The 14,215-nt window shown below is 40.6% G+C and overlaps 1 protein-coding gene across 4 annotated transcripts in view; it reads right to left on the reverse strand.

Annotated features, from left to right (window-relative positions):
• Positions 1-9,905: 9,905 nt before the first annotated feature.
• LOC144687771 (uncharacterized) overlaps positions 9,906-14,215 on the reverse strand; it is a 74,916-nt gene continuing 70,606 nt past the window's right edge. For 2 of the 4 annotated variants that reach the window (XM_078554264.1, XM_078554266.1), the window contains exons 9-10: positions 13,683-13,748; positions 9,906-12,932 (exon numbers count right to left, since the gene is read on the reverse strand). In XM_078554264.1, the coding sequence (XP_078410390.1) occupies positions 12,928-12,932; positions 13,683-13,748 (71 nt within the window). In that variant the 3' untranslated portion in view covers positions 9,906-12,927. The remainder of the gene's footprint in view (positions 12,933-13,682; positions 13,749-14,215) is intronic. The other 2 variants (XM_078554262.1, XM_078554263.1) reach the window with 1 other exon arrangement.

Consider the following 14,215-nt stretch of genomic DNA (forward strand, 5'->3'; position numbering starts at 1 on the left):
TGTACTCTCTGAAAGCAAAGAGTTTGTTCTTGCACACGGCTTCAATTTTGGTGAGCCTTCAGCCCACATCAAACAGGAAGAGGTATTTGCTGAATTCAAGCTTCTCTGCTCCCAGCTATCCCACGACAGACCAATGTTCAAAGAAGATACTGAGTCCTTGAAAGCACGCCTAGTTGATCTAGCGCACACATTGTGGGATATCCAACGAGTTGGCCAATTTTCACATGCAGCGCGAATGTCTGGTAGTGTTGTGAGGCCTCGAGGCCAATCCAGACATACATATCTGTAAATCTGACAAAGGGACTGGAATAGTCACCCTTAATACGTGTGACTATATCAACAGAGTGCACGCCTTTCTTAATGACGGGTCAAATTCATATCCATTAGACCTGCTGCTAATCATGACCGCACAGCCCTGCTTGAAAGCAAGTTACAAAAATGCTTGTTGGACTTGTGATAAGATTCATCCTCATGGCTCACTGTGTCTGCGTACGTACAGGCTGCCCAAGACACACACAAGTGATGTCCCTTTATGATCTATCTTACCTATGACTGGTTCTGTACAACATGAATTGGCCAAATGGTTGAGTGAGTTGCTACAACCAGTTCTTAGCAAGTTTTCCACAGTGAAGGATTCCTTCACCTTTGCAAGGACCACACAGGACTTGCATATTGATAGCAATGTCATGTCCATGTGATTGTTTGACAATGCTAACTTTTTACACTAATGTACCGCCAAGGAAGCCATAGACATTTGCACCATATCACTATATCATGGCAATCTAGATGTGCCGCCATTGTCTGAATCTGTATTCATTGAACTTATGAACTCAGCAGCTCATGCAGCTGAGTTCAGTGTTAATGACACAATGGTGCCAAGTAGATGGTGTTGCCATGGGATCTCCTCTAGGCCCGGCTCTCGCAAACATCTTTGTTGGTTTCCATAAGAAATGTGCCTTCAATGGAATGGCACCTAACCTCTTGCCCCTTGCATATTTCTAATACGTTTGCTATATTTAAATCTGCAGCTGCATGTAAGAATTTCCTTACACACCTTAATGGGCTCCATCCTGCACCCAAATTCATCTTTGAAATGGAGCAGTCAAATTAGCTCCCTTTCCTCAACGTGCTAGTTGAGAAATCTGCCAGTGGGTTCTCTACTACGGTCTACCACAAGCCTACCTTTATTGACCAATATACATGTTGCGATTCCTACAGTTCCCCACATTATAAGATTGGCCTTGTTGGCAACCTTGTAAATGGGGCCAGAGCTAATTGCTTACCATTGGTGCTGGAATAGGGTGCATCAAAGTTATTCTGCAGGATCATGGCTACGCTGATCAGATCATTGCTTGCTGTATATTTCAAAAACTCATGAATGGGCCTAAGGCTGCCACTTTCAGTCCTGAAAAGTGCCCAGTCTACTTCAGAATATGCTGAAAGGGCGAGGTGTCTCAAAAATTTGAGAAACAGGTGAAGTTGGCTGTTTCACGCTACTACTATGCAAGTAGTATTCTCACTAACAGGATGCTGCCGTCAAACCAAGACGACGTTCTGCCTATCACACAAATGGGTAATGTGGTAAATGAATTTCAGTGTCGGTGTGTTGTGAGGTATGCAGGCCTTACGTCGCAACGACTGGTGAATTGTATTACACAGCACGTCCTTTCAGCTGTTCGCAACAGGCAAAATACTGACTGTACCCAACAAGCCTGTGCTTGCAAAACTCCATAGTGTTCAACATGAGATGTGATTCTGCAATTGAACAGCACTTGCTAAACAGTCCTGATTGTGCTAAGAATTACACTGACAAACAATTTAAGATTAGCAGTTGGGCTTGCAGTGCGGCTCACTTATACATCTTAGAAGCTACATATATTCACACACACAGCCCTGTCCTTTGGAAACAGAAAGAGCATGTCCATGCATTGCACCTTTTTCAACTAAACAAAAGCTTAGAGGACAGCTATTCCCTGGTTCATTCCCAGTGGCAATGCCATGACCAGAGTGAGCCTGCCTGGTTTGAATTTAAACAAAAGCTTGGCAGTTAATTGTTCCCTGGTGCATTCTCCATGGCAATGCCTCTACTGGAGTCTATTTGTCACTCTCTTCTCATGAGTATAAATTGTTGTTCCTTTTAGAATTGGTATTCTTCTGAATCTGTCCTGATGAGTGCAAGATGAAAAGTTTTGACATGTTTCTTTTTCAACTCCACATGTAGAGAACGTTCAATGGCAAACTGTGAAACACCAATTTTATGCCACACAAAGCGGACTAAGAAACTTTCACAGGTCTCTCACAACAAATTTTATACTGAGAGATATAATTCAGTATTCTGCTTATATTATAGGCAGTATCCACTGTCAAAACCTTTCAGAATTTTTATAGCACCAATGTGGTGTCAAATATTTTGATGGAAGGCTTCATTTGATTTTATTACCACATACATTTTATTGGACTGTATTGATTTACTTTTGGCATGACTTGGGTAAAGCATTGTTGCGTGGGATTGTGAAGACATCAACATGATTTATACCAACAGGCCTGGAAAAAGGCAAAAACCTATAGAGCTCAAAGTGACAATAAAATCTTATCACTGATGCTGTATATCTACTGTACAGAGGTTTTTAGCTGCAATGTTACATTTTGTCAGAGGAGGGGGTCATACTGCGCAAAAAGCAGGGAAGTATTTACTCTGCATTTTTGGCTGTTTTCCTTGATGGTAATTTTGATCCACATTTTGCAACCGCTGACTCCTATAATCCACTGCACCTTTCATTTGCGCTAAGTAATCTACATTATACGTTGCTGGCCCAAGGTGCATTTTGTGCATTAAAATGTAGCATATTGATGTTACCAAATATTACCTTTAATTTTTTGCAATTCAGAAATGATTTGTCCTGCAACATTAAACGACAACCAAACTTAGTGGCATTGGCACAACTGTGGTGTTTGCAGGTTTGATCTTATATTATGCATTGGCTAGAGTTTGCGGTCAGCAGCAAAGCAAGGGAACTCACTGCTGACCTTGAAGTAAGTCTCGCTGAGAGATCTAGTAATATCTCTGGTAAGAAATTCACCTCTATTGTTCTGCGATGACACTGCAACCGTTTGCCACATTCTGGGCATTCCTAGCATGAGCTGATTGATGTCATCAGGCTATCCACTCAACCAGGAAAAAGAAAGTAAAATCACTTTAAAATAAAATGTTCACAAAGATCAAATTAAAGATTGGGACAAACAGATAGGGCAAAGGCAAAAGGTAAAATGTCCCGGAAAAAAAAAATCTACTAATTAATTACACGATTACAAATTTTTTTTCAGGGCAAGTTTTTATTATCACCGTTAAAAACTTTTTTTTTTTATTTATGGCTGGGTTAGCAATTATTGTCCATCTCTAGTTGCACTTGTTCAGAGGGCACTTAAGAGTCAACCACATTGCTGGTGGGTTTGGAGACTAGGTGAGGACAGCAGATTAGGACATTAGTGAATCAGATGGGTTTTTACAACAATTGGTTTTGTGGTCATCAGACTTTTAGTTCCAGATGTTTATTGAATTCAAATTTCACCATCTGCTGTAGTGGGATTCGAACCCAGGTCCTCAGAGCAATTACCCTGGGTCTCTGGAACACTAGTCCAGTGACAATACCACTATGCCACTGCCTCCCTGATTGAACAAGTGGAAATCTTTATGGGGTTTCTAAGAGCAATGTTGGAGCAAGACAATTGAAATTCTTGCTAATTTCAATGATTGCTGACTCTGGCAGGGGTTGAGGAGGAGGGGCCACAGGGCAGCCGGAGTCCAACCACTAAGTGACAAAACGCAACTTCAGGATTTCCACACTCATCTGTGTATGCCTAGCATTCTGAAGTTGCAATTGGCTTTAGGGGTAATGACAGCAAATGCTGGCAATTCACTATCAACATAACCCCACACCATGCCATTATTTTGAAAAATAAACATGAAATTCTATCATGTTATGATCGCTATCACTTAGAGGCTCTTTTACTATGAGGTTAATGATTAATCCTGTCTCATTATTCATTACTAGGTCCAGAGTAGACTGCTCCCTGGTTGGATCTAGAACGCACTGTTCTAAGAAATTGTCCTGAATACACTATGAACTCGTGTCCCAGGCTACCTATGCCAATCTGATTCACCCAATCAACATGTAGATTAAAGTCACCCATGATTATTGCGGTAACTTTATGTGCTCCATTTATTTATTCCTGTATACCCTGTCCTACAATGTAACTACTGTTAGGGGGCCTATAAACTACTCTCACAAGTGACCCTTTTCCCTTTACTATTTCTTATCTGTACCCAAATTGATTCTACATGTTGCTCTTTTGAGCCAAGGTCACCGCTCACTACTGTACTAAAGGCATCCTTAATTAACAGAGCTACCCTACCGCCTTTCCATAGCTTCCTATTTCTTTGAAATGTCAAATACCCTTAAATATTTAGGTCCCAGCCTAGGTCACCTTGCAACCATCTCTCTGTAATGGCTATCAGGTCATACATATTTATTTCTGTGTTAACAATTCATCCATTTTGTTACGAATGCTGCGTACATTCAGATACAGAGCCTTTAACTCTGTTTTTCTTTACCATTTTTGCACTCTCTGGCCTTATCTGCTCGTGCACTCTTAAATTTGTACCCTTTGTCCTTCCTGCCATACTCTGGTTATCATTACCCAAATCACTACTCTGCTGCATTACCTAATTTCCTTTGATTTACCACATCTCCTCTCATATGATTCCTTTCCCTCACTATTTAGTTTAAAACCCTCTCCACCCCCTAGTTATACAACTTGCTAGAACACTGGCCCCAGCAAGGTTCAGGTGTAGAGCATCCCAATGGTACAGCTCTCACTTGCCCCAGTACTGCTGCTGGTGCCCCATGAATCAAAACCCATTTCTCCCACACCAGTCTTTGAGCTATGCATTCATCTTCTAATCTTATTTACCCTGTGCCAATTTACTCATGGCTCAGGTAATAATCCAGAGATTACCACCTTTGAGGTTCTGCTTTTTAATTTGACCTCTAGCTGCTAATAACCCCTAACAGAACATCTTTCCTAATTCTATCTATGTCATTGGTACCAACGTAGACCACGACAACTGGATCCCCCCCCCCTACTGTAAGATCCTCTCCAGCCCAGAGCAGATGTCCCGAAGCCTGGCACTGGGCAGGCAACACGGTCATCTGGACTCTCACTGGCTGCAGATAACTGTGTCAATTCCTCCAACTATAATGTCCCCATCTCCCTCCTATTAACTCCCCCCACTTGAATGGCTTCCTGTACCACAGTGCCATGGTCAGTTTGCACATCCACCTTACAGCTCTTGCTTTCATGCATGCAGGCTGCAAAAACCTCGAACCTGTTGACAATTGTAATGACTCAGGCTCCACTTCTACCTTATGGGTCCCCATACCTGCCTCACTCGCAGTCACACCCTCCTGTCCCTGACAAAATCAAAAGAACCTATCCTAAGGGGTTTTACTGCCTTCTGGAACAAAGTGTCCAGGTAACTTTTCCCCTCCCTGATGCATTGCAGCGTCTGCAGTTCTGCTTGCAGCCCAATGACTCTGAGTTGAAGCTCCTCAAGCCGCTGACACTCACAACAGACGTGTTTGCCCTGGATCACACTGACGTCCAGGAGTGCCCACATTCTACAGTTGCAGCACATCACCTGCCTTGCCAAAATAAATTAACTTTTCTTAATTTACTATACGAATCCCAATAAACTTTATTACCACTAGTAATATTTACTAATACAAATAAAACCTTACAATTACTAATAAATTACATGAGTTTTGAAAATAAATTAGCAAAATACTCACCGACCACTTACCTGTTTTCCTATGACGTCTCAGTGATTTTTTTCCACAACCTGGTTAGCTCATCACTCTCTCACTCTTTATGAAGCTCTCGTGCTCTTAACTAATCTACCTTAGTGAAGTGAAGCACTTTAATAATTCTTTAAAGACTGCTAAATGCAGCTGATCCTACCTCCCTCCAAATTAACTGGAAAACAGAAATCAAGGTGATCCTGTCAACTTTGATATAGTGCCATTGTTACAATTCTTGTTATTATCATTACTGATACCTTGGTCTGGGACAGCATCTGGCTGCCTGTGCCTGGCAACGTATAGCTGTCAGCTTATTTCAGTCACCTGCATAACAACATACCCAGCACATGAGCAGCATTAATACAATCCCAATTCTTTCGCTATTGATTTTTATTTGGCAGATTGTTATCAGAATTACAATATTGCCAACTGATTCCACCATCTACAATGATAAATTAATGAATGCAGTTGTTTTCAGTAGCTTTAAATGCTCTAGGTACAGTGCAGTGTCCTTGCAGAAGATTATGATGAGATCATTACTGGAAACTCTCCTGTCACTACAGTGCAGTGTGTGTGTTGGCAAAGAGCCTTGAATGTAATTGAATGTTAAATCAACAGAAATAGTTCAGTTGGCTGGCAAATATCTCCACCATTATTTTTTCACAAATCAGTCAAGCCAAACAGCTTTAAATTGCAAACCTAAGTCTTTGCTTCCAGTATACATATCTTCAGCAGAAGCTTTCCTGGGGTCCAATTTTACCTGCTAATTTGCTGTATCAGTGGAAAACGAACACTGCTGAATCAATCACTATGGGAATAAATGTAAAAATAATAGGGAAAAATACTTCCTGGATGGAAATTTGTTGAGATGTTATAATCTTCTTGTAATCTTGCAGAACATTTTTTATTCTATAAATATATTCTCTCAAGAGGGCACTAATCTTTTATGAATTCACAGTTTAAATATTCATCACACCACACTTGCAAGATAATGTCTCTCTGGATGTAAATTAGATGATCCATCATTGAATGAATGCCTTCAAGAGAAGCATATTTTAAAAGAAAGACCTGCATTTATATAACGCTATTCACTACCACAGGACATCCCAAAGCAGTTCACAATTAAGTACTTTTAAAGTATAGCCACTGTTATAGTGTAGGAAGCATGGCAGCTAATTTGTGCACAGCAAGCTCCCACAAAAAGCAATGTGATAATGACCAGATAATTTGTTTTTTTAATGTTGAAGTAAAATATAACTACCCTGCTCTTCTTTGAAATAGCGCCAAGGGATCTTTTCCTGATGGCACCTCCACAGTCCTGCACTGGAGTCTGAGCCTTCATCTTTGTGCCAAGTCCAGGCATGGAAGTTGTCCCCACAACCTTCCAACATATTTTGGTATTTAGGATAGTGGTGGTGACGAGGACTGGGATTTTGGCTGCCTTTATATATTTCACTTATACCTAGCTATCAGAGAGAGACAAATGTCATCGCAAGTGGTTGGGATGATTTAACGTTCCAGAAGTGAAAAATGAACCAACTGTTCTTTCAAAGTAGGAATGGTGCAAATCTGTCAATGACCATTAATTTGCTCAGGGCACTGGGAAAGTTTTTTTGGACCACAATGCAAATACTGCCAAATTTCTAACAAAGCCACTTTGTAGCTGGCTGATAGCAATTGCACAAAAACTGCACAAATTGCCAAGAGGTGCATGCCTCATCTCTCACCATCATGGATATCCAAAATTCTCTTTTCCTACCTGACAGCAGAGCTGTGAATGAGAACATGCTATAGGAGTTTGACACTTTCACCAAAGAATGCAGAGTTTTGTTGCAATGCTTTGCACTTTTTCTGCTGCTACAGCATTTTGCTGGCGTTCAGAAAATTTTAACTAAATTTGTTCAGTATCTGCCAAAAAGCAATTTGAATACATGGCTTCTGAATTAAACCACGTCTGTATTAAGATTATACTGATCCTGATGAAGAAGAAACTCCACACATGTAACTGTATTTAAAGGGTTAAACATATACAAGTTATATATACATATTTATATATACACACACACACCCAAGTCAGCAAGTTGGTACCCCATTGCAGCTTGCCAGCTTTGAGCTGTCGCAAAATTAGCCAACATAATTAGCCAGACTGCAGGTAGATTTTTAGGAATGAGGCAATGCAAGAGGGGAGGTGGTGGTCCCAAGTTTGAGCCACCAGAAGCCAGGGACTTCTGTTAAATGGAGTGCAAATTGTTGTTTATTTAAAATTCAATTCTGGGACATAAGCAATGCTGGCAAAACCAAATATTGCCCATCCCTAGTTACCCTTGAGAAGATAGTGGTGAACCTCCTTATTGAACCACTGCAGTCTATGGCCGTGATTTTCCGGCCCTGTCGTGGGCGGGACTCGTTGTGGGCGATGCGGTGCCCCAGCCAGGAGTCCAGACTTGCGGTGGGACTGGAAGATTGCGGTGGGGGCGGGTGCGGAAAATCCTGCCGTATGTGATGAAGGTAGTTGCACAATGGTGTTAGGTATGGAATTTTAGGCTTTTGACCCAGCAATGATAAAGGAAGGGAGATACATTGATGAAGCAGCTGAAGATAGTTGGATCCAGGATGCTCCCTTGAGGAATCTCTGAAGCAGTGTCTTGGATCTGACATGATTGTGTTTCCAACTACCACGACCATCTTCCCCTGTACTAGTTATGATTCCAGCCACTAATATGTTTATTCCCTGGTCCACATTGACTTAAATTTTACAAGGGCTCCTTGGTATCACAGAGTCAAATGGTGCCTTGATGCCAAGGGCAGTCACTCTTAGCTCACTTCTGGAATTCAGCCTGTGTCCTTGTTTAGGCCATGCTGTAATGAGGCCTGGGGTTGGGTAATGTTGGCACAACCCAAACCGATTTAGGATGCCAGGTTTTGCTGAGTATGTGCCACTTGATAGCATTGTTGAGGACTATTATTTGTTTATGAATGAACCGGATAAGGTGGTAATTGGTCAGGCTAGATTTGTCCTTTTTCTGTCAGGAGATACCTGAGCAAGTTTTCATATCAACAGGCAAATGCCAGTGTTGTAGCTGTAGTGGAATAGCATGGCTAAAGGTATAGGTATTTCTGGTGCACTGGTCTTCAGCATTGCAGGCAGGCATTATCAGGGCCCACATCTTGGCTGTGTCCAGTGCACTCAGGTTTCTTGATATCACATGAAGTGAAATGAACCTGAAGACTGACATCCGTGGTGGTTGTAGGGCATGGATCGGTACACTATACCATTCCTTCGATCCCACACTTCTGAAAGCTATCAGTTCCTTCACTGTCATTGGGTCAAAATCCTGGAACTCCCTCCCTAATAGCACAGTGTATGTACCTACACTACAGAGACTACAGTGGTTCAAGAAGGCAGCTCACCACCGCCTTCTCAAGGGCAATTAGGGATGGGCAGTAAATGATGGCCTAGCCAGCAATGCCCACATCCCATGAATGAATTTTAAAAAATCAGAGAATTCACCTCAATATCTTCTGCAGTTTGAACCAGATAGTCTTTTGCAGATTTATTTTTATCCTGATCATTAAGTGGAAGTCATGGAATTGCAAATATTCAGAGCATTTACTAACGTAGTTAAATGATTCAGTTCACGTGAACTTACATTTATACAGTGCCTGTCAAACAACAAAACATCTTCATTCAGAAATTAATGTCAGAAAAGATATAGCTTGTTCAGTTCTGAAGGAAGGTCAGAAAACTTAATACTGTAGTTATTAGGTTATGTTTGTGCTGAAGTTGGAAGAATGAAAATACTAAGTGCCATCTGACATTAAGTCCTATCCAGCTCACAAGAGCAAATTTAAATAAAACTGAATTTACCCAATTTTAGACTCAGTTCTGTTAACACTGAAAAAATACAGGTTTTAACTTAGGTTTATTTAGAGGATACATCTGATTAATTGATTTTGGAATGAAATATAAAGAAATTTATTTGTGTCTGTTCAGTGCAAAAGTTGCCTGTCACTGGCTCAATCAAGAAATATATACTAGGTTACTGATAATATAGAATGCATATTTAATGTCTTCCTTTACAATATAAAAATGTAGCTTAATTGAAAATATAAATTCAGCATTTCATTAATACCCAATGAAACTAAAACATTTGGGAAAATGCAATGTAGGAGAACCAATGGACAGATACTTTCCATGGCTGAATCAGTACAAAATACAATGAAACAATGTGTGTGTCATGATGAGTGGAACATTCAGTATAGAGCATTCCTCTTACCAAGAAAACAGAGTGAAATGCTAAATTGAATCACAGAATCACAGTGCAGAAGAGGCCCTTCGGCCCATCGAGTCTGCACCGACACGTGAGAAACACCTGGCCTACCTACCTACCTAATCCCATTTACCAGCACTTGGCCCATAGCCTTGAATGTTATGATGTGCCAAGTGCTCACCCAGGTACTTTTTAAAGGATGTGAGGCAACCCACCTCCACCACCCTCTCAGACAGTGCATTCCAGACCGTCACTACCCTCTGGGTAAAAAAGTTTTCCTCACATGACGAGGGAATAAAATATGTGCAGCAATCTAAGGCTTGGTATTATTTAGGATATTTCTATTAATAATAATCACATGTACACTAATTATTTTGGAATAAAACATCATCAACTTGGGCATCTAGAATGATTTCAAGTTAGCAATTTAGTCTTAAGTAAACAAAAACAGAAACAAATAAATCACACACGTCACTTGGTCATATCATTCAGAACAGTTTAAAATTTGCAGAGATTACACAATCACCAAAGGCTTCTGAGGAACCTTGTAAGCATTCACTTCACACAGTGGGCTGAATTTTATATGCCCCGTGCGGGTGTGTTTCCCATTGGGGGGGGGGGGGGGGGGGTGGCGGAACATGTAAAATGGGTTTCCATCCCACCACCTTCCTGCCCACCTTGGAGCTCATCCCCATAATACGGGCAGTGGGCACCAAAATTGGCAGCCCAACTGCCATGTTAAAGTGACCAATTAAGGGACAATTAAGCTGGTTATCAAGCCTAATTGACCCTAATAATAAACTACCCACACCATAATACATTTGGCGTGGGGCACAGCGGGAAGCCCAATTTTTAACCTGAAATGGTTAAAGGGTTGGGGGGCGGGGGGTTGGAGTGGGGGGGCGCTCTTTGGGGGCTGCCCTTTGCAAGGTGGCTCTCTTGAGATTGAACTTTCCCTTCGTTCCTACCCGCTCCCTCTCTTGAACTCACCCACTCTCCACCACTGACCCTGTCCCGAACGCTCCCAAACCCTTACCTTCTTTAATCAGATTGGCCGACAGCTCCAGAGGGTGGGATTTCTGCCCCAGTGCTGAGCAGACCCGCAGAGCTCAGAGCTTTATGGCTGCAGAGCTGCTCGGCATTATGCTGACGTGGTTTCTGGGTGGTGGGGTTGGGCGCCTGCCATCCGCCACCATGCACCCCCCCCACCCTTATTATTCAACCCAGTATGTCTGGACTGAATACAATTAACCCAAGTGATCTCCTTTCAGTGCATTCACTCTTCAGATTTCTCTGTTAAAGCCTTGCAGAGATCAGGTGAGGCAGAGTTTTGCTATTAACCATTTTGGCACCTCTACTACATCCCCGCTGAGTAATTCAGGTTGGTAACTTTGAGGGGTGCAGGGAGGGGGTTTAAGAGGCAAAACACCATCCTGTAAAATCAAAATTACTCCAAAATGAACTGAAAGTAAATGTGTTAGGACATTATTGGCAGTATCTAGAAAGGGATAGTACTTATTTTAAACTTGATTTTCCTTTAGTAACATCTGCATTAAGAGATAAATTGTATTAAAACAGAGGAGATGCCAGTATTCACATAGGATAGACAGTAATTTGGTAATTGATGGTCAACATTCGCTACCTGATGATTAAAGTGCCAGAGGTCCTTTCCAAAAAGATTTAACCTCATTCAGTATAAATTTACATTTCCATATCATAATATGAGTTCCTAAAACTTTTATAAAATAGAAAGTTTGTTTCAATGGCCTTGGAGTCAAACAAATTACAGAATATTTCATTATTTAAGTTGATCTTAGTCATCAGCCATCTTATTTTTGAGTTCCCAATACTGTTTTCAGTCAATGGTTATAATAATAATCCTGGTTTATTTCAATGGTGGTAATTTTGTTTTTGAGAGGTCAAGGGTCAGTCTACATTCTTGCTCTCTTACCTTAAAAAGTAAGGACTTATTGTATTGTCTAAATATCTTCTACTGCACAAGGAAGCTGTACAGTATCTCTTTGGCACAAAGCAATCTGAAAAGGTGAAAGTTCATAAGTCAAATAAGTTATCTCTAATGTCCATTTAAAGAAAAACTCAAATTAGGAAGGATCTGAAAATTAAATATTCATAAGATAAATTATTCTTTGAAATATGGAATAAAAATAAGGGCATACATTTAGATACTATACAATAACATAGTAGTATTAGTAGTATCCTGCTTTTAAGCAGTTCTCTGGATTTTTGGTTGACTTTCTTCTTCAGGATCCTCTTCAGATATGCGTTTGCCAGTGGAAAGTTCAACATGATCATTGATTTCTGTGACAGGATACAGATGCACATGTGTTGGGGAAGATGACTCAATATTTGAAATGGCTGACTCACTGTCTAAATGGACCTCCACAATTTCAAGTGTTGTCAAACCTGCAGATCCATTTGATGAATTATCATTAGGCTCAATGAAGGATATGACATTTCCAGAACTGAGGTCCATTTCAGATGCCGCAATCACATCTTGTGATGTTGACATAATCTCATGCTCAGAGGTCATGATTTCATGTGCTGATGTCACTATACTGGTGGGTATTGTCAGTCTAATGCTGTGACTCTTGGGGGATAAAGTCGTAGTGCCTACTAATGCCTGTTCGGTTGTACACTCAGTTCCATCAGTGCAATCATCTTTACAGTCCTGAACAGAATCAGAGCTACCGTTAGCTTGATCATTTAACTTGTTATACTCCTTCCTTAGCAGCTCCACCTGCATCTGTAAGAGCTTCTTGTGCTGCATCTCCATCCGCTCAATCTGAAAACAAAGTAACAAATTAGTTCTGGTCACAATTTTTTTTCTGCACCAATTGCTCTGTGTATCCAGTTGTTTCCTCATTACAATAATCACACAAATAATTGAAGCCTTTAATCTCACTTAGGCTTTTGTAATAAAAATACGGAATTGTTATGATGTGGTAATTCTGTCCATCATTAGGTGTTTCAGTGTACATCTGTCCAAAAAGTATTTTCATTTTAAACTGATGGCAAAGCAAATAGTAAAAGCAAACTTACATTTCAATAATGAATATCTAGGAGGAATTTACAAGATAGTAAAACTATTCACAGCATTAAATATTTTTCAACTTTTCAAACTTAATATTATCCTGCAAACTCAGACAGGCATTGTGTGTTTTAAATGTATGGTAAAACTGCCTGTTTAAAAAAGATGTGATTTATGCCATCATTGTGAGTCATTCAAACCTCTGTCACACACCACTAAGGGTTACTCAAAGTGAGCATTGGAAAGGCAAACGAGTAAGTTCGACTGCTGGTTGGAGAATAACTTGTGTCATAGGAAGAAGAAGAAAAGGAGGGGTGAGAAATGCCTTAACATCTTGAAAGTCACCGATGGGATAACTCCCTCTACCATTCAGCTATCGACATTAACTAGCTAACTCACTGCCTGGACTGATTTGTACTGCTAAATGCTGGCTATTTTCTTGTGTTAATGTTTAGTCTGGTCAACCCAATGATGCAATGAAGTTAAATTACAATGTTTAGTTACCTGATTGGCCAACAAGTGGATTTTGGAGATATTGGCCAGTTAGAGGTGCATTCGAAGCTGGAAAAGCTGTTTCAAGAAGAATGGAGGGGTCACAGTAAAATGAGCAACCAGTTAAGAAAGGGTTAAAATAGAACACATGAGATCACAAAATTCAGCTTTCAAAAGTAATAAGGTAAGAGCATAAGCAGCAGCAGAGAATACCAAAATAACATTGTGAATATAATTTTGAGTTTGTTGTCTAAATAAAGAGTTAGCTTCTTTCAAAATGGTTGTGTATAGTTACTGTCCAGTGTGGCATTAAGGGATACAGACAAAGAAAATTAGTAGTTCGATCCTTGGTTGTGCCAAATTAGAACTGACCTCAGCCTATGTGTTGGGGATAAGGATAATTCATACACATGTAGGATTGCCTTATCTCAATCTAATCAGGGGTTAGGTTGGTCAAATTCTTCCAAAGGCAACTGGACAGATTTTTGTTGTATGATACAAGCTTAGAACCTATGCAACTTTTTTCTTTTGGGCAGGATCGGGGT

This window comes from Cetorhinus maximus, chromosome 12, assembly GCF_964194155.1.
Source record: "Cetorhinus maximus chromosome 12, sCetMax3.hap1.1, whole genome shotgun sequence".
Classification (NCBI taxonomy): domain Eukaryota; kingdom Metazoa; phylum Chordata; class Chondrichthyes; order Lamniformes; family Cetorhinidae; genus Cetorhinus; species Cetorhinus maximus.